The sequence below is a fragment of the Fragaria vesca genome, linkage group LG1, assembly GCF_000184155.1.
Source record: "Fragaria vesca subsp. vesca linkage group LG1, FraVesHawaii_1.0, whole genome shotgun sequence".
In the NCBI taxonomy this organism is placed as follows: Eukaryota; Viridiplantae; Streptophyta; class Magnoliopsida; order Rosales; family Rosaceae; genus Fragaria; species Fragaria vesca.
The window spans coordinates 10,852,029-10,871,376 of NC_020491.1; the positions used below are offsets into that span (position 1 = coordinate 10,852,029).

At 36.9% G+C, this 19,348-nt stretch overlaps 5 protein-coding genes across 5 annotated transcripts; 4 read left to right on the forward strand and 1 right to left on the reverse strand.

Moving 5' to 3' along the window:
* Positions 1 to 148: 148 nt before the first annotated feature.
* LOC101315388 (phospholipase A1-IIbeta-like) lies at positions 149 to 3,691 on the forward strand. Its single transcript, XM_004289167.1, has 6 exons — positions 149 to 181; positions 803 to 1,109; positions 2,110 to 2,303; positions 2,409 to 2,442; positions 2,714 to 3,327; positions 3,413 to 3,691. Exons 1-6 carry the CDS (start codon positions 149 to 151, stop codon positions 3,689 to 3,691), a joined length of 1,461 nt encoding a protein of 486 aa, XP_004289215.1.
* A 3,090-nt stretch (positions 3,692 to 6,781) lies between these two features.
* Positions 6,782 to 8,464, forward strand: LOC101290905 (phospholipase A1-IIbeta-like). The gene is made up of 4 exons (XM_004289168.1): positions 6,782 to 6,949; positions 7,346 to 7,379; positions 7,516 to 8,111; positions 8,231 to 8,464. The coding sequence occupies exons 1-4, from the start codon at positions 6,884 to 6,886 to the stop codon at positions 8,462 to 8,464; spliced, it is 930 nt and encodes a 309-aa protein (XP_004289216.1). The 5' UTR covers positions 6,782 to 6,883.
* A 2,105-nt stretch (positions 8,465 to 10,569) lies between these two features.
* Positions 10,570 to 11,085, forward strand: LOC101291184. The gene has a single exon (XM_004289169.1). It carries the CDS (start codon positions 10,570 to 10,572, stop codon positions 11,083 to 11,085), a length of 516 nt encoding a protein of 171 aa, XP_004289217.1.
* A 1,217-nt stretch (positions 11,086 to 12,302) lies between these two features.
* Positions 12,303 to 16,186, forward strand: LOC101293429 (heterogeneous nuclear ribonucleoprotein 27C-like). The gene is made up of 14 exons (XM_004287984.1): positions 12,303 to 12,415; positions 12,551 to 12,667; positions 12,760 to 12,849; positions 13,124 to 13,189; positions 13,265 to 13,330; positions 13,435 to 13,520; positions 13,616 to 13,661; positions 13,890 to 13,944; positions 14,259 to 14,335; positions 14,485 to 14,638; positions 14,721 to 14,848; positions 14,930 to 15,034; positions 15,317 to 15,457; positions 15,811 to 16,186. Exons 2-14 carry the CDS (start codon positions 12,650 to 12,652, stop codon positions 15,871 to 15,873), a joined length of 1,095 nt encoding a protein of 364 aa, XP_004288032.1. The 5' UTR covers positions 12,303 to 12,415; positions 12,551 to 12,649; the 3' UTR covers positions 15,874 to 16,186.
* Positions 16,187 to 16,397: 211 nt separating this feature from the next.
* Positions 16,398 to 18,127, reverse strand: LOC101293717. Its single transcript, XM_004287985.1, has 4 exons — positions 17,687 to 18,127; positions 17,162 to 17,531; positions 16,971 to 17,052; positions 16,398 to 16,793 (listed from the first exon to the last, which is right to left on the reverse strand). Exons 1-4 carry the CDS (start codon positions 18,108 to 18,110, stop codon positions 16,587 to 16,589), a joined length of 1,083 nt encoding a protein of 360 aa, XP_004288033.1. The 5' UTR covers positions 18,111 to 18,127; the 3' UTR covers positions 16,398 to 16,586.
* Between the last annotated feature and the right edge of the window lie 1,221 nt (positions 18,128 to 19,348).

Sequence of the window (19,348 nt, forward strand, 5' to 3'; positions counted from 1 at the left end):
TGGTTTGCTAGCTATACATGCATCTTTACTGGGTTCTATCCCTTTCTAATCCTCGATCATGCAATAGTTTTAGAGGCATATGACTGGTCTTTTCTAATCATCATTATATTTTTCTTTGGAAGCGGTCTCATTCCTCATAGGAACAGAAATGAAAGGTTTGGCAACCCGCACGCCAACCATGGCATGGTTAAAACTTGATAGGTTTGGCAAACAAGAAAAAAAATTACCACACAAGAAAAACATTTTCTATCTATATAATTACATTCCAAGAAGCAGAGAGGACATTCACATCTGTCTAGCTAAGGTAGACCACATATTCAGCACGTACAGTACGAAGTAGGAAATATATTTCGTGGTTTATAATCATTTTCCATGCATAATGATCAAAGTAGGGAAGATAATTGAACTAACGTGAAGCACAAGGGCCCAATTTCAGTCAGTGGAGCGAGGCACTATAGTGACTATACAATAATTCTCATAAATAAAACGTATGCGAAAACAGTAAGTATAGCTTTAAGGTCTCGTGTATTTGATGCATTTGAGTCTCAGCTAGCAAGTAGCAACAAGACAATATTATCCTTCACATACATTAAAAAAAATTATAAAAAAAAAACTAAACAAAAAATAAAAATAAAACTAAGTCCAACTTGTACTTCAATTACGAACGTTTTTTATTAAATTTACTACGAAGTTTCAAACACCAATACGAGCCAACCACAATACGTCCTATAAGGACTTAAAGTCTTAAACAAGTAANANAAATACACATTNAGTNAACCCNTAAGCCATGGTCTGTGACTAGGATTTTCCAGCAGTTTATGGACCTACGGTTGTAAAGTCCAGTAAGAAGTCGGTACTGCTTGATCTGTTTCACATTTTGTTCTCCAGAAATTTGGAGGAAAAGAAGTTTGTAGATTGCCCGGAGGGCACTGTCACTGAAGAGATCAGCTTCAGGCGCAGATGGCTCATATTTGTTTCCATCTTGGCTCAAAAATTTCTGCAACTTTTGTCAAAGCCACTCTCAGTTATCGGATCCGGGATCGAGATGTGTTTGAACCTTGTATCCGTCAACCGCAATGTTTTTATGCTCGTGATCAACTTCTTCCGAGGTTAGTCTCTGCTTCCTTGCTTATATTGATCTATCTCGTCAATGTTTAAGCATGTAGGTATGCTCGATCATGCAAGATAGAAAGATCGAGAAAACTTTAACATATAGTTACTTCGTTTTCTGGAAAATGGGATGAAGAAAGAAGTAGAGGTACTAGAACTTGACACAATAAGTAAAAATTAAAAAATTAAAAAAGTTAAAAATTAAAAATAAAAACTAGAAAGCGTTCAGCGTGTATGGCGAATATGAGATTCATACATTTTCATATATGCTTTATGATCGTATTGTCTCAACTTTTACTCAAATCTTTTACAATCGTTCCGTTTATTGACGTCAAATATATATTTGTAATCTAATTATTTTCTCAAGTTAGGAATGAGGAAGTGGTTTGAATCTTGACTTCTTGATCGAGTCCCTGCCTCCCTGGATATAGCACTCCAGCTAGCCATTAAAATTTAAGTCTCCATGCACTAATTACTGTAGAACTATAAAACAAAATAATAAAGTGTACCCAAAACAGTATAAAAGCTTCAATAATTTCCATCCTGGGTCACGACTCACGACTTAGGAAAACCTTTCGCTGTTTCTGAGAACCCATAGCCACACAGCTCGGCAGAGATTTCTCATTTCTGGATGCTTCTCATGGGTGATAATGAGTCTGATGCCATTTCCTCAGACATCAGGGCCCTCATTGATGTGAGTTCTTTTGTTCAACAACAAAAACATGTTGCTTTGTAATTTTTTTTTTTTTTTTTTTTGGTAAAGAAAAATTAAAAAAGAGATGTATTATTAATTGGGATAACTAAATTTACTAGCTTATATTTTTTTTATTAATTATATATAATGATGATGACAATTTGTGAATCAAAGTCTCAGAGCTTCATTATCACTAAGAACAAAGCTATATAGCGTTTAAGAAAATAACTATGAAAAATTACAAAGATGGTAATTGTTCTTTGGACTAGATAGTTTTGACGGATGGATTTATATACGTTGATCAGGGGTTGTGGTAAAGACAGATAAGACATCTGCAACATTCTTGTCATTTATAGGAAACTTTGACAAGAGGGTGGAGTTGGATAGCACCATTAAACATGATGATGCCAAGTACCATGCAACTCTCTCTATGATGGCTTCTAAAGCATCCTATGAGAATAATGCCTCCATTGAATCTACTGTTAGGGATCATTGGAAGGCATGCATGCGCGCTTAATAAGTTAGCAGTAGTCCCTATTAATCATCAGTACATGTTATTGAATCAACTATTCTTAAAACCAATTTTGATCGATCTTATAAGCAGATGGAGTTCTTGGGATCTTTCGACTTCTGGAATGGTAAGTAAATATCATTTACTCGATCAGTATGTTGAAACTTAATTTCTTTTTAAATGACCTTAAACTTTGATATTTATCTATATATATATATATGTATATATTATCAAACATCTGTCAAGTTAGCTAAAGATAGTGTAAAATTGAACACATATACTCTGATTAAATTCAGTTTACATTACCCTAGCCTGACAGAATAACAAACCAGACTTTGCAGGAGACTGCAGTTGATTACACTTTCAATAGTAACTTTTGGTTTTTTTTTTTTCTACAGATTATCAACAAAAAGCCACCACACAAGCCTTCATGCTTCGGGATAAGTCTTCTGACCATGACACTCTTATGGTGGCCTTCAGAGGAACCGAACCATTTGATGCAGATGCATGGTGCTCCGACTTTGATATCTCTTGGTATGAGCTTTCAGGGGTCGGAAAAATTCATGGCGGCTTTATGAAAGCTTTAGGGTTACGAAAGAATGTTGGTTGGCCTAAGGAAACCAAACAAGAAGATGGTCATCCAGACTTGGCTTACTATGCAATTAGGGATATGCTTAACAAGCTTTTGAGGCAAAATGATCAAGCTAGATACATATTGACAGGGCATAGTTTGGGAGGGGCATTAGCAATATTGTTTCCAGCAGTTTTGGCTCTTCACAATGAGCCATGGTTATTGGAGAGATTGCAAGGGGTATATACTTTTGGACAACCGAGGGTTGGAGATGAGAAGTTTGGTGAGTTCATGGAGGAAAAGTTGCAAGAACATAATGTTCGATATTATAGATTTGTTTATGGTAATGATATGGTTCCCAGGTTGCCTTATGATGACAAAGCCTTGATGTTCAAGCACTTTGGGACATGCCTCTACTACAATAGGCACTATAAAGTGAAGGTGATTAAGCATGCATCCAGATTTATATTTACAATTTGCTAGCAAAACTATTTTTGGTTTCTGATGATAGCTGTATTCTTTGCAGGTTGTGGAACATGAACCTAATAAAAACTACTTCTCACCACTAGGGGCAATACCAATGATAATAAACGCATTTTTCGAGCTAATTAGAAGCTTCACCATTGCAAAAGCAAAGGGGCCAGACTATAAGGAAGGTACATTTCTAAGAATTTTCAGAATAATTGGCCTGGTCTTTCCTGGGGTTCCAGCTCATAGCACTCAAGATTATGTGAATGCGACCAGGTTGGGGTCCTCGGACGTATTCCTCCTACCAAAGGACACTTCATCCCATGAGGATGTATAAAGCTTAAAATTAAGTTTGAGCACAACACAGGAATACAGGAATTATATGATCTGGGTTTGGTTGACGACGTACAATAGTTTTCCTCTATTTGCTGAGCCTTGATAATTTGTTAACCTCTCCTTCGTGCCCGAACCTGAGATTTTTAGACCTGAGTCGAACTTTCAAAATTGGGCCCTCAAAGTATAGTACTCATTTAATTTTATTTTCTATTTTTAAGAAACACATAGAAATTTTCACGAACTAAAGTTATAAACTCAATATCTAACAATAAAAAACGTTATAAATCCTATTAAAAATCTTATTTATACAACAAATCTCTTACTTAGGCTGCTCATTTTTCTAAAATAGTAACTAATGATAGTAATATAATAGGTAAGATTTTATATTCATTTTCTCTTTTGTAATCTAACATCTCACCCTAATTGGATGCTGTTAATTTTTTTGATTGTTTTTAACTAAACTAATGTGATCACACAAAGATAAAAGAAAATTTTGGGCCCCTTAAGGTTCTGGGCCCTGAGTCCATCGACTTTTAGGACTCTATTCAGGTACGGGTCGTGGTACCATTGAACATGTATTTGTTAAGGTTGACGAGAAAATATAAATCACCTGGAGTCCTGATAGTTTTGTTCTTGCACGGATCCATTCTTTATCTGTAGTTCTGTAGTCTGTACCAACTAAAACTTGTTTTTCTTCCTTAATCCGATCCATTGCCTACTTCTAATGCGACTACTTTTGTGTTAACGCCTTTACTACTTTAGAATAATCTTTACTTCATGCTAAGTTAGACTTAAACGACTGAGATGTATGTCCTGAGATATTTAGAATCTGCTGCTTGCAAGACCTAATTCCTTCCTTTACAGGTCTATCTTCTTTTGCAGCTTTCATTTCTTGGTTAAATTCTTTTGCAGCGTTTATGTTAATAAATTAAGAACTACATAGATCGAGTTGAACCCAAAACAGAAAGAACAAAAAAAGAAAGAAAAGGAGAAGAGAAATATATAGAATAATTAACCATCATACATTTGAAGAGCTAACTCTTCACATTAAGATCGACTTGATGAGGACCTCATCATGAGGTTATCATAATCATGATCTTTCAACTAAGTCAATCTCACTTATGCTCTTTAAAGTTTGAACGTAATACTTTGATTAATTTCTATGACGAACAAAGGTTTGGAAATTACGTTAATATTAACAGAAGTTTTTGCTCTGATATGGCCGGCCATACAAGAAATTTCAATTGACAGGTGCTCTACTGGCGAAACCAAAAAACGTGGAGAACGAAAGGTGAAATAGTTCGTTGTACATATCTAAAAATCTGGAAAAGTAAAGGAAGTTCTTTTTAAAGGAATCTATGGAAGACTTATCTTTAGGTCAGATTTGTCTCCTGAAGACCTCTTTTAAGTCATCTCCATAATTTATCTCTTGTTTATTCTTTGACAATGCATGTCTCCATAATTTATTCGATCATTTTCATGATGTACGTCATCCTTCTTTTAGGTCAGTAGAAGTCGATCACATTAATTAATTCTATGTTCATTAAGTTAGGGTTCACTTGTAATTAAGTAAGTGATGATTTTACTAATTCAATTGGAGTATTTCTTGGCCAATGTATGATGGGACTACTCACTTGCTCAATAGGTTTGAAGAGTGAAAGCTAGGTTAAAACCTGTTTTGTGTACCGGCCGCCACTTGATACTTATGTGCCGGTTAATGTGACACCAAACTCAATCAAGCTATCAGAACATTTAAATGAATAATGTGGTCATGTCATCTTAATTATCACAAACCGTGGTGAGATGAAAAAATGTTGTTCACCTAGCATTATCCAAATAAATAGATAGCAGTCACTACCAGTGAATCTAACCCTTGAAGATTGAGTTTGAATGAATGCATTTCTTTTTCATAGATGGCAAGGCAGACTCATCACTATGCGCGCAATCACATTTTAACAATATAGACCGTTTAAGTTTTATGCCTCCATTCAAATATCACATTTGTACCAAAAACAAAAATGCTAAATTAGAAGTGGGTTCCTAAGGTCTTTTATTGGATTAAACGAATACGATGTCGAATATGGACCATTGATATTCGTTCTGATCATTATCATCTTCCAGTTAAAGGACTACATATATGTATCATGTTTGAAACGATAATATATTTGCACAGAAACAAAAACAGTTACTAAGTTGATCTAAAAAATATAGTTCGAGGAACATGACTGATTCTCAGTCCTTTATTAAAACATGGCAAAACATTATACACGCAAGTTCGAAAATCAAACCAAGGCATCAAAGAAGTTCAGACTTCAGACAAAAAAAAAGGGCATCCAAGAATGGGAAGCCGATAATACCAACCATTTAAAGCTAATATATTCTTAACTTAAAGATCCAATCTTCTCTTTCAGCATCCTTGGTCAAGGAAAAAAAAAAAAAAAGAAAAAAAAAAAACTTAAAGATTGGGTCCAAAAAGAAATCTACTATAAATACATGCACAAGTTGATTTGCAACAACACACTAAATTAATTCTTCTTGAACTGTTCTAGGTTTTTGTATTTAAAAAAAACTGTTCTAGGTTTGCTTGCTTTGCTCCTCTGATCGAGTATACCATGACTTCTCCTTTCAAATTCACCCGGAATTATCTGGTTTTGAGACCAGACAAAGCTGGTCCGATCAAGCTCGTACAGTTCTTGTGGTCTGGCTATATAGCAGAAGGAGAAGATGCTATGATATTGTGCGCGCAGGGAGAGGAAGAAAACCTCAAACGTAAATGGCTTATATCACTCACCCTCCTGCTTCAAATGATTTTGTTATGGATCGCTAAACCCATGAGAAACTTTGGTTTAGCTTTTGAGTGGTTCCTCAACCTTCCCTCCAGTAACCGAGCCTGGCTTCAGCTCTCTCTTGATCTTTTAACAGGTAATTACCAAACTCGATCTCTATCTGCATAGACTGCATTTTGTTTGCCCCCAATGAAGTTTCATGTTACTACTGGCAAAATTAGTATATCTAGTTTCATGTATATATGCATGGTACATAATTTAAGCTAGGTTAAAATTGTGCAGGTGACTTGAAGAAAGAGAAAGAATCAGCGAGTTTCATTTCCACTGTTGGACATACAGACAAGAGAGTGAAGTTGGATAGTAGCATCAGCCGGGAAGATGTCAGATATAAACGAGCGCTTTCTGCAATGGCTGCTAAAATAGCATATGAAAACGAAGCCTTCATTAGAGATATGGTCACAAATAAGTGGCAGGTAAAATACATGTATGATGTTTGTACCCAAAAAAAAAAAAAAAAAAACTAAACCTTTTAAGACTTTTACTCAAATAACAACATATTGTCCTTTAATTTAAAACTTTTACTCAAATAACAACATATTGTACTCTAATGAGGATATTTCACCTTAACAAGATATTTTCATTGTGACCACATGAGTAGTGGAAATGGTAATATGGTCAATCTAAAAACAAAAGGTCCTGAAAAGATTACCCAAATCATGAAGGTTCTAATCATTAATTAGATGTGAGATGCATGGATGCCCTTGATATCCAAATTTTGAGTGTCAAAAACTATTTTTTGTTGTTCGTGTGTGTATTATAATGTATATCCCATTATCATCATATACTTATTTTTGTAATTTTTCCTGCAGATGGATCTCATCAAGTTCTATGACTTTTATAACTGTAAGTTATTAACAATATAATACTATATATATTGTTGCTTAATTTTCCGTTCGAAGAAGTTTATTTTTCTCTATTGAAAATGAATTGATTTGAAATAAAATTGGACGCATATATAACAAGCAAATTGGTTTGGCAGATTATCAAGAAAAAAACACTACACAAGCCTTCATGCTCCACGATCCTGTTGATGAATTGATCGTAGTGGCATTCAGAGGTACCGAGTTCTTTGATGCAGATGCATGGAGTACTGACCTCGACATTTCCTGGTTCAAATACAGGTGCATTGGGAAAGTCCATGGTGGTTTTATGAAAGCCCTAGGCTTAACCCCAGAAGGTTTTCCTGATGAAGAACCAGAAACAGAGTACCGTTTAGCTTATTACACTCTTAGGAAGCGATTGCGAGATCTCGTGAAAGACAACAACACGAAGTTCATAGTGACTGGCCATAGCTTGGGTGGTGCACTGGCAATTTTGTTTGCAGCGATTTTGGCCTTGCATAATGAAGGTTTGTTGTTGGAAAGATTGGAAGGGGTTTATACGTTCGGGCAGCCAAGAGTTGGGGATAAGGATTTTCAAAGATTCATGGAGAAACAAATGAAAGATCATAATATCAAGTACCAGAGGATCGTTTATAGTCACGATTTGGTTCCTAGGATACCCTTTGATAGTTCTACATTTTTGTTCAAGCATTTTGGTACCTGCCTCTACTATAATAGCCTCTATAAAGAAAAGGTAATTAACTTTGATATTTTTTTTTTCTTTCATTTTTGCACTTTGATATACATCACTTAGTATTGAGTTCATTGCTTTTACTTGATAGTATGTTGTGCGTCTATTATACCTCTATGCAGATACTTAAGGAAGAGCCAAACAAGAATTACTTTGCTCCAATGTTCAAGTACCTAGTTGCTGTTTGGGAGCTTATAAGAAGCTTCATAATTCCATACGTAAAAGGATGGGAGTACAAAGAAACTTGGTTACTCAGGGGGATCAGAGTATTTGGACTCATAATACCAGGTTTTGCAGCTCATAATCCGCATGATTATGTTAATGCAACTCGACTGGCTGAGTCAACTGTGGAATAGCTTGCTTCCAACTTTAATTGATACATGCATGCTATGTGTACGTATTGATCTCCACAAATGCTATGATATTCGAATTCTAGTATTTCATAACTCATCAATATGGGATCAATGTATGTATCAACAAATTACTGATATCGAAAAATAGAAACTTAAATTTTCATCTTTACCTCAAACTCTTGCTTACTTTAAATCAATTTTTATGAAGTCACGAAATTATCAAACATATACATGGTTAATTCATTTAGGGTATTCTGTTCTTGGTCTATCTAACTCCAGGGGGTATGGCCTTTTATTTTCCAAATTTTTGGATGGTTCATAATATATGGAAAATTAAGCTTGAGGCAACTTACTAGAGCGATTTGGTTCCAAAATAGAATCTAAGTAACGTTGGCAACTACTTGGCATGGAAGTAAGAAGAAGGTCGATCATCACCAATATATTTGACTCATTTTAAATGATCAATGATATATACAAAATAATTATAGATCAGAAGGACTAAATATAGCTAGGCATATATATTTAGTAGGACTTAGAGAAGGACAATTTCATTGGCATAATTATTACGTAGGGTACGTACTTTATTACTTAGTTCCTTAATCTTTTAGTTTAATCTTCTTCACGTGAATATATGACATGAGTATTAATGAATATTAATTCATATATATCTATCTAGGACTTAATTGGGACTTAATTAAGAGAAGAACAATCGGCATAATTAGTGTGTAGGGTACGTACGTACTTTATCAATTAGTTCCTTGATCGATCTTTTGGTTCAATCTTCTTCACCATCAATTCTAACAGCCAGCCTCACCTATAAGCACGACTCTATATTATTTTGTGGGTTACATACTTACATAAGTGATAAATAGAAAATAAATGATGAAGTTAGAGAAGGGAAAGATATGGAACATATTGCCAATCAAGTATGGAGGAATATTCGCCCACATTCGATCACTCACTGGCAGATGAAATGATCGATCAGTAGGTAATTAAGAAGAGTGATTAAGGTCGGGTCCGAAAAATTGTATTGTAAATACATGCACGATCGAGCTAACTTGAAACAGTACACCCTAATTAAACGAAATCTTCTTTTACTGTTCTAGGTTTGCTTACTTAATTTGCTCAATACCTAGCTAGTACCATGAGTATTACTCCTCCTCGCTCCTTCCGAACCCACCCGGAATTTGGTTATTTTGAGACCAGACAAGGCTAGTCCGATCAAGATCGTACAATTCTTGTGGTATGGCTACATAGCAGAAGGAGAAGATGCTATGATATCGTACGGAGGGGAAGGGGAGAAAGACCTCAAACGTAAATGGCTTGTATCTCTCACCCTCCTGCTTCAAATGATTCTGTTCTGGATTATTGCCAAACCCATGAGATACTTTGGTTTAGTTTTTGAGTGGTTCCTCAACCTTCCCAATAGTAACCGAAACTGGCGTGAGCTGTCTCGTGATCTTTTAAGCGGAAATTATAACATATATACTCTCGAATCTGTTTTTGTAGGTTTCCTCAATGAAGTTTCAAAATTCCTACTCACACCATTTGTTTTTATCTATTAGTTTCATCACCTAGCTATATGGTACATAGTTTAAGATAGGATCGATCAAACTTAATTTGTTATACGTGCAGGTGGCCCTAAACAAGCTGAAGGAAAAGCTACAGGAAGAGAGAGAATCGGTGAGTTTCATTTCCATTGTTGGACATACAGACAAGAGTGCAGTTGGATGAAAACATCAGCAAGAAAGATGTCAGATATAAAAGAGCGCTCTCTGCAATGGCTGCTAAAATAGCATATGAAAACGAAGCCTTCGTTAGAGATACGGTCACAAATAAGTGGCAGGTAAAAAATGCATCTAGGATTTTAAATGTCAACTATAAATTGGTTTGTGTCACTGTGTTTGTAGCTAGTATAATGCACATACATCCCATTATATATACTTATCTTCTAATTTTTCGTGCAGATGGAGCTACCCGACTTCTACAAGTTCAGAAATCGTAAGTAACAAACTAACAATATGTTCCTTAATTTTCGTCAGCAGATCGAAGTTTATTTTTTCTCTAATGAAAATTGATTTGAAATATTTCGGACGCATACTAAGAAAATGACTGTAGCAGATTATCAAGGCAAAGAGACTACTGAAGCCTTCTTGCTCCGTGACCGGTACCCTGATGATGAATTGATAGTAGTGGCATTCAGAGGTACCGAGTTCTTTGATGCATATGCATGGAGTACTGACCTCGATATTTCCTGGTACAAATACGTGGGCGTTGGAAAGTCTTTAGCTTACTACACTCTTAAGGATCGATTGCTAGGTCTGGTGAAAGACAACAGCAACGCGAAATTCATAGTGACTGGCCATAGCTTGGGTGGTGCACTGTCAATTCTGTTTGTAGCTATTTTGGCCTTTTATAAGGAAGATTTGTTGTTGGAAAGATTGCGAGGGGTTTCTACGTTCGGGCAGCCAAGAGTTGGCGATGAGGAGTTTATAAAATCAATTATTAGAGGATCGTTTATAGCAACGATTTGGTTCCTAGGATACCATTTGATTGTTCTACATTTTCCTACAAGCATTTTGGGACCTGTTTCTACTATAACCGCCTCTACAAAGAAACGGTAATAATTAACCTTGATTAATTCTGTTTATCTTAATTCTCATTTTGACTCTGAGATACCACTCTTGTTATATATTGAGTTTCAATGATTTTATTTAATGAGGAATATGGTGTGTACGTTTTCATTCAGATATATGAAGGAGAGCTACCAAACGAGAATTTCTTTTCCTGTTCAAAAATAAACGAGAATTACTTTACTCTTTCTCCAGAGCAGGCAATAGGCAAGTACCTAGGTGCTGTTTGGGAGCTTGTAAGAAGCTTCATAATCCCGTACGTAGAAGGATGCGAGTATAAAGATACTTGGTTACTCAAGGGGATTAGGGTATTTGGACTCATGTCGCAAGGTTTTGCAGCTCAGTCTCTATGACTATATCAATGTTACCCGACTGGCTCTTTCATCAAAGAAAACCCGACTGGCTGAGCCGCTGAGACACTGCACTGCGGAAGAGCTTCCCATTGATTTATTCCGCAATATATATGATATCCCATTCTAGTATTTAATTTCTCTGCAAAACTTTCCCAATTAAGTCTTAGAACATTGATGGGTAGAAATTCCTTGTTTGGGTTCGACTTTCATAACTCATAAGCTATGTTTGCAACTTTAATGTTAATTAACCCTAATCAGGGAGAGTGTGTTCTTTCACTGCTTGCAACTTTATTTGTCCTGGCCTTACTTTTTCTTAAGTAGTGCATGCGTTGAACAAACAGAGACCCTCCAAACAAATATAATTTTTTATCCGACAACAAATATTGTTATATCCGATAATGAAGCATTGCAATTCGAGATTACAAGCACGAAAATGTCATTTTAATTTTTAAAATTTATCTTAAATATCAATACAAACATAAATCGGTCAAACATTACGTCAAACAAATGGTTGGTTGGTTATTAGAATGTCAACTTCATCAAAGAAAACGTTTATTTATTTTGATGTAATTGCATAAGAGAAAGAGCGCGGTGATGTTATACTCCTTGTTCTGAAGAATCTCATAACTCCATTTATGCATTACTCCATAGCGATTAAACAGAAAAAATTACAAATAAAAGTAAGTTGGGTCATATGTAATTGACTAATTGGGCCAGACCCATATGATTTGCTATTTAAAGTAAGTTGGGTGTAATATTAGTATGGTGGTCCTTCCCGCACACGATTTCGCTCTCTAAATCCAGACGACGTTGTTTAATACCCATCAAAGCTCCGGCCCAACCGTAAACGAGAGAGAGAGAGAGAGAGAGAGAGAGAGAGAGAGCGCGCGCGGCGGGTGGGAGAGACTGAGAGAGAGAGAGAGAGCGCGAGAGGTCTGGTCAATTTAGGGTTTTCAGAACATCCCCAGGTCAGTGTGAGCGGGTAAATTCCGAGACTAATTTTGCGTTTTGTTGTTTGGAATTTTTGATTGAGACGATTTGGAAAAGGATCGAATTGGTAACGATGATTGTGTGTGAGAAAGAGGTGTGCTTATTGTGTGCAGGGAGCGACGAGAGTGTGAGATTTGAGAGAGTGTGTGTGGTTATACCTACAAGCCTTTCTCTTTTTTTCTTCGATTTTAGGGTTTTCACCGCATTAATCCATGGACCGCAAGCTTGTGGTTAGTCTTTCTTTCATAAAGATTTGGAATTTATGATTTGATTCAGGGTGTTTTGGTTATTGATTCGTTTCGTTTTGTGTTTGTTGTTTCAGGTTTTGGGCATTCCATGGGATATTGATACGGAAGGGTTGAGAGAGTATATGTGCAAATATGGGGAATTGGAGGATTGCATTGTCATGAAGGTTTGCGCAATTTGTGGTTATTTATCAAGACTGCTACTTTTTGTACCTTGCATTGTGATTTAGGCCTTAATTTACTAAATGTGGATTAAATTTCGTTTCTTTAATGCCAATGTACTAGATAATTGTGTGGATAACGTTGAAATTTATAGTCTTTGAAATAAGTTGATTCCGTAATGATGTGGTTTGTTTTTAATTTTGATGAAGTTTTGGCATTACTGACTCTATGTATGGAGCTTTTAGAGTCTCTTATTAGTTTTGTTTTCATGACTTTTAGGAGCGGTCAACTGGCCGATCTCGTGGATTTGGATATGTGACGTTTGCGTCAGCTGAAGATGCCAAGGTGAGTTGAATTTCTAGTTATGAATTTGATCTGCATTCAGTATACACCGAACTGCTGATATCTTTTTGACTACAGAGTGTTGCATCGAGTGAACACTTTCTGGGAAATAGAATGCTGGAAGTTAAAGTGGCTACCCCAAAGGTTCTCAAAATCTTTTTGATCTTGGTTACTTATAATTGTCATGCATGTTTCATTTCATTTTCAGTAGCAGAAAGAATGTGTGTGCTTATATTTTCTGTTTGCAGGAAGAGATGAGAACACCTGCAAGAAAAGTTACCAGGATATTTGTTGCAAGGATCCCGCAATCTGTGACAGAAGCAAACTTTCGAAGGTAGTTAATGTCAATTGTTGATTTGTTCTTACTTTAATTATTTCTTGCGCGACTGTCTGGAATTAAACTGATTTTTCTTTGAATCTCATTTGCAGTCATTTTGGGAAGTATGGAGAGATAACAGATCTATACATGCCAAAGGTCCTCTATTTATCTCCTTGTGCAAATAACATTTGATAATTGAATTTCATTACTTGTAGTACTTTTCAGGACACATGCATTGTAGTCTTATAACTATGTGTATCTATACTCTATCTGTATACTTGCTCATACCACCGAGCTACACATGTACTCTACAATCATTTATGTTTTCCAGTGTTGTTGGTTTGGACTCGCTGTCCTATGATTTCTGTATATCTATTGTTTCAGGAGCAAGGCTCAAAAATGCATCGAGGAATTGGGTTCATAACGTTTGAAAATGCAGGTCAGATCATCTCACCTTTTCCGTTTCACTTGAAGTTGATATTTCATTATGGAGGCTATTTACAGTTTCCATTTAACTTCTCCCCTTAGAGCTTATGTAGTATCACCCTTCAAGGCTGCTCACAAAATAAATCACCTTTTCATATGGATATAGCAATCTTTATCAGTCTTCATCATTGTGAATATACTGAGTGGGCTTATCGAGGATAGAACATCTGAGGGCCGAGTGTGTCATATTCTGTTTTGTGGCTCATTCTGTATACATTTTTTGATGAAAAAAAGGTACTGAAGGGATAATTATTCTCTCCATTGCAGACTCTGTCGAAAGTTTGATGGTTGATACTCATGAGTTGGGAGGTTCCAATGTAGTTGTTGATCGAGCAACACCTAAGGCAAGTTACAGTATAGCCAACCTTGTTTTTTTCTTTTCATACATTATTGAACAGTTTCTGATTTATATTTACAGATTTGGTTGAAAATAAAAAGTTATCGGTCACATCTTTGATTCAAGAACCAAGATGTATAATGTTTTTGTGTTTAGGAGGATGACTTCAAACCAGTGGCCAGAATGCCAGCAGCTCAGCAGGGTGGATATGGTGCATATAATGCGTATATCTCAGCAGCTACTAGATATGCAGCCCTTGGTGCTCCCACCTTGTATGATCATCCACCTCATCCAGGGCCTGCATATGGAAGTAAGTTTCTATTACAAGTTACAAGCTTTATGCAATTTATATAGGTTAGGCAATGATTTTTTATTCTATTGTTTTGAACTAGGAGGAGAGTCTGCTCGAGGATTGAGCAGAAAGATTTTTGTTGGGAGGCTTCCTCAGGAGGCAACTTCTGAAGATCTCCGCCAGTATTTTGGTAGATTTGGCCGTATATTGGATGTTTATGTTCCCAGAGTAAGCTGGCATACTGTTATTCTTAACTCTATTCAGTTAGCTTTATTCATGGAACTGAAGATGATCCATTGCTCACTGTAGGATCCCAAAAGAACTGGCCATAGAGGATTTGGTTTTGTAACCTTTGGAGAAGATGGTGTAGCAGATCGTGTATCACGAAGATCTCATGAGATCTGCGGTCAGCAGGTATAGATGGAAGATGACCACTAATGTACTTGTTGAATCATGGTTTTGTTGATCCTTCACATCAACGATGGTTTTTCTTTAAGATGTCGGAGTTTAGCAGCAATTCAAACCTCATACATGCCTTTTCTTCTTCCTCTGAAACATCTACAGGCACTCTACTTGAAACATACTTTCATGTTCTGAAGCTTATATCTGAATTTTATCTCAGACTTTGAAGTTGCTGTGAAATGAATGAATGAGCACTGTTTTAATTCTTCAGCATCTTTCTCTTTTGTTCTGCAGGTTGCAATAGACACTGCCACACCTCTTGATGAAGCTGGTACAAGTGGAAACTTTATGATGAACAATGTAGAACCCTATGGTGGATATGGTGGTCCTGTGCGCTCCTATAGCAGGATGTATGGAAGTCTGGATTTTGATGATGTGAGTATCTCTTGTGTGAATTCTACAGTATGTTCATTTGATGGTTTTCTCAAGTATGGAAGATCTCTCTCCATGTATATAAGACTTTCATTAAATAATTTTCACAGTGGTTGATTGTAGTTGTAGTTGTAGTTTATAGTATGAATGCTCTGTTATGTTTGTGACTTAAGAAATATCGTACACAAAAAGTTTTCACAAAAGAGTACGTTCCTGTCTGCTTGATGTGAGTTTTTTTATTTAGCTCGGTATCATAGTTTCTTTTTTGTTATACTGTTTAAGCAAAAGGATGTAGCTTTTGATCTGTTATTCAGATCAGTTGCTCACATATTACATTTTATAATCTTATTTTGCAGTGGGGCTATGGAATGAGCAGTGGGAGACCATCAAGAGCAGATTGGAGGTACAGGCCATACTAGAAATGTCTCTCAATTTGCATTAGGTCTTTGGTAATGTCAAGAAAGTGCCATGCTGGGTTGTTAATTGAATTGTATAAGATTAAGGATTCTATACTTGGGTTATTTCCTTGATAATATTGAATTTATTTTCTGATCTTTAATTTTAAACAGTTCCAATTGTTATTAACCTGTAGAAACATAGGTAGGTAGGTGGGAGTGGGAATGTTGGAATGTGTACTATTAGCCTGCTGGCAAGTAATGGTTGAGGACCATGGTTCTCTTGTGTAGAAATCAAACTATGGTTTGAAGTTTTATGGTAATGACAGTTTTATTGACTAGCTCTGTTTTCATTTGTTAGATTCCTGACCTTAACCAAAAACATACATGTATGAAAAGTTGAAAACTAGTCCCAACTTTCGTATTTGTAATTGACTTGACAAAACGATGTAAAGGACCTCAAGTATGAAGAACTTGAGCATTCTAAGCATCATCATGAAGTCATTTTCATTTTGGAACACTTGATGGAAGAGAAGCACTAGATCATCCACTAGTATAGCAACATGAAGAGAGTTCAATCGTACGTTTACATGATCAGTCATTGGCATAGTTCTATCTATGATGCTGGATAAGATCAAAAGCCACAGTTTTGTACATAAAATAGATTCATAGAGTTCAGTTTAGGAAACTCCAATGGGTTAGTGGTGCAATGAATAAATTAGCAGGCGATAGTACAGTTAGAAGGCATTGCAGGTAAAGAACCTCCGCAGTGAACCCGTTCGGATACGCTTGCTAAAGGAACAAGCCTTGCGTGGAGTTTCCGGAACTTGACCGCCGTTGCTAACTGCCATGGAGCTTCTCATCTTGTTGGCTTTAACTTGTGCCTGGCTCAGCTTCTTCATGATCTTATCGATTGTTGATGATTTCTTCTTTTCCAGTTTCATCTGCAACACCAACTCATTGTTAGTTATTAGTTTATACCCTTATAAAAGCAAACGTCAAATGCTTTTCTTCCTATTTACACTTGTCCTAGCAGTGCGGAAATACAGAGATGGGCATGGTGCCTTAGAGAGGTAAACTTATATGAAGTGTTTGGGTAAGCATTGCTCAAATAGTAGAACCTCTAGTTTTCGCATTGCTGCTTCAGCTTTTGCTTTCTGCAAGTTCTCCCATGCATTGATCTTGGCTTCCTCTCTCTGCAACCTGCATACAGCAAAGAAATTTCAAACCTAATCATTTATCATTTTCAAGTACATTATCATCCATCCAAGCCACCATATGAAACTGAAGTACTCTTAAACTCTAGCTTTACCTTGAGGTGTTCATAACTGCCTCTGCAATGTTAAAAGTCGGAGTTTGGTCTTGAAATGCAATGTTGCCGAAGTCATTGACATCCGGGGGACTTTTCTTGGTGCTTTCGGCGACACCTCCTTTAGACCCTTTAACAACAATAACTCGATTGTCTACCTGCACTTCTCTGACCTCTAATCTAGCAAAATGTTCACGTTGCTGCTCCACAATAGAAACCAGAGTCGGAGAAGATGGAGCAAATGATGACCTTCTCCTTGGTGATGGCTGTAGACAACTCTTAGTGTTTTGGCTTATTTGGGTTCCCATATCTCTTTGTGAAACAGCACGAGCAACCATTGGCTCCTCACTACTGCTATCATCAAACTTCTCATCTGCACATTAAGTAAAATCTAAATATAAAACTCTGCTTTCTGAAAATCTCTAAAACCTTACTTGAACTGTACTATGTTTTGACTTTTGACCTTAAACCATTACATTTTTCTGATAAAAACTTGGTACTAAAAAAGCTGGGGAGGAAGATACTCACTCTGAAATTCTGGCATTCCAAGCAGGCTTGTTGAGCTTCCCATTCCTCCATAGTTAAGACACACACTATCAGCTGCCAAAACTCCAGTTGAGAATGGAGAACCAGTAACAAAGTTCCTTAGACTTCCACCTTCAAATCCTGGATTCGTAGGTGAGTTATTCGAGTAGTACAAAGCTCCCGGCGGCACAATCGGACCACTCTTGGACTTAGGCCTCCTCTTCTGGCCATGACAGTCCAAATCCTTGCTTCTTTCATCTCTAAGTCCGAGATTTGGGCTGCAAATCCACCTCTCTGCATCTTCCCATTTAGAACCCAAAGTCCTTCCTCCAACATTGTTACTCAACGTCCTCACTCGTTCTGAGTTCCAACCCTTCTGGCCTGGAAGTGTCCCCAAATCCAGGGAAGCACCAGAGCCTTTCTTCATGGTTTTTCAGAGCAACCCTTTTGTTCACTCTGAGTGAGGAACATTCTTTATGAAGGCCGAAGTCAAGTTACTGTGCTATGCTATTTTAGTCTGCTTTCACACAGCTGTAGTTTTTGGACTTTCGGGTCTGTTTTGGCGGGGTGGCCATCCCATTTTGTACTGAAACCTGATTGGACTTGGACCACTCAATTCATCAGTGTGAGATTTCTCCCAGCTGCCAAACTTGTGTATGAAATCAAAGACTGAGACACTGGGGAAGTAGACAAGCTGTGCTATATTATTTGCTTCCCTTGTCTTACAAGTAGGTCATTCTTTCATAAAAGATCTAAACCGTGAAGTTCTAGGCAAAACCATTCTGTGCAGGAGTTTTTCTTGGTCAAATGGTAAAAGTATAATGGAAGGAGTAAAGCAAACAAAACAAAGATATAATTGAACCTGGCGGTGTCCATGATGAGGCTGGTACATGAGTTGCTGGTAGAAGAGGAGACCAAGCTTATGGGCAAATGAGCTGGCTCTGTGGCGCCTATTTTGTCATGCTTGAAAGTTTACAAATGAACAATCATGCATATTTAGTTGCCCAATTACAATGTTTTCAGTTGTCATGAACACTTCAATTATTGCAGGTAAGATGAACTGCCATTACCTCGGCTTTGAGGTTTGCTTGGCCATGCTCATGGTTGTGGCATTAGGCACCGTGTCCTTGGATGGATGTTAACTCGAGCCAAGATATGGGGAGCCAAATTTCGTGGTAATTTTGACAAAGGTGAGATATTGAGGCAGCGTATGAGCCATGACAGTGTAAGTTTGTAACCAAGTGAAGCCAATGGTGCTCAATTTCTTGAAGTATTGAAGCATAGGATACCAAAATGGTTGTGTATTTCTTCTTCTTTTGTAACCACCACCACCATCCAAAGTTACAAACCATGAGATATCAGTGGTGAACATAGATTCTTCACTCTCCACCTCATCTAAACTAGTGATTACAGTGGACAAGAACCGAACGAGGTTTACTCATTCTAGAAGCCTCAATACATCCTTACAATCAACCTGAAGAAGAAACGACTCTTTTCATCACTATAGACCATAACTGTCAGCATGTAAAGACAACCTCCTCATTAAATTGAAAGCAAGAATTAATTGAATTTAAAACCAATCGTCCCTGGAAACGATACAGAAAACCATAGCACACTCGATACGAAAAAATAACCATAACAGACCCGACGACATTACCAACGACA

Bases quoted from the DNA above. Each gene is read 5' to 3' on its own strand.
- LOC101315388 (XM_004289167.1), top strand. From the start codon at position 149: ATGAAAGGTTTGGCAACCCGCACGCCAACCATG. The intron at 2,304-2,408 runs GCATGCATGCGC...TCTTATAAGCAG, and splicing joins CTGTTAGGGATCATTGGAAG to ATGGAGTTCTTGGGATCTTT. The intron at 3,328-3,412 runs GTGATTAAGCAT...TATTCTTTGCAG, and splicing joins ATAGGCACTATAAAGTGAAG to GTTGTGGAACATGAACCTAA.
- LOC101290905 (XM_004289168.1), top strand. From the start codon at position 6,884: ATGGCTGCTAAAATAGCATATGAAAACGAAGCCTTCATTAGAGATATG. The intron at 6,950-7,345 runs GTAAAATACATG...TTTTTCCTGCAG, and splicing joins TGGTCACAAATAAGTGGCAG to ATGGATCTCATCAAGTTCTA. The intron at 7,380-7,515 runs GTAAGTTATTAA...TTGGTTTGGCAG, and splicing joins GTTCTATGACTTTTATAACT to ATTATCAAGAAAAAAACACT.
- LOC101291184 (XM_004289169.1), top strand. From the start codon at position 10,570: ATGACTGTAGCAGATTATCAAGGCAAAGAGACTACTGAAGCCTTCTTG.
- LOC101293429 (XM_004287984.1), top strand. The intron at 13,662-13,889 runs GTCCTCTATTTA...CTATTGTTTCAG, and splicing joins CAGATCTATACATGCCAAAG to GAGCAAGGCTCAAAAATGCA. The intron at 14,639-14,720 runs GTAAGTTTCTAT...GTTTTGAACTAG, and splicing joins TCCAGGGCCTGCATATGGAA to GAGGAGAGTCTGCTCGAGGA.
- LOC101293717 (XM_004287985.1), bottom strand. From the start codon at position 18,110: ATGAAGAAAGGCTCTGGTGCTTCCCTGGATTTGGGGACACTTCCAGGC. The intron at 17,532-17,686 runs GTGAGTATCTTC...CTTAATGTGCAG, and splicing joins TGGAATGCCAGAATTTCAGA to ATGAGAAGTTTGATGATAGC. The intron at 16,794-16,970 runs GTTCTACTATTT...TTGGTGTTGCAG, and splicing joins CAGCAATGCGAAAACTAGAG to ATGAAACTGGAAAAGAAGAA.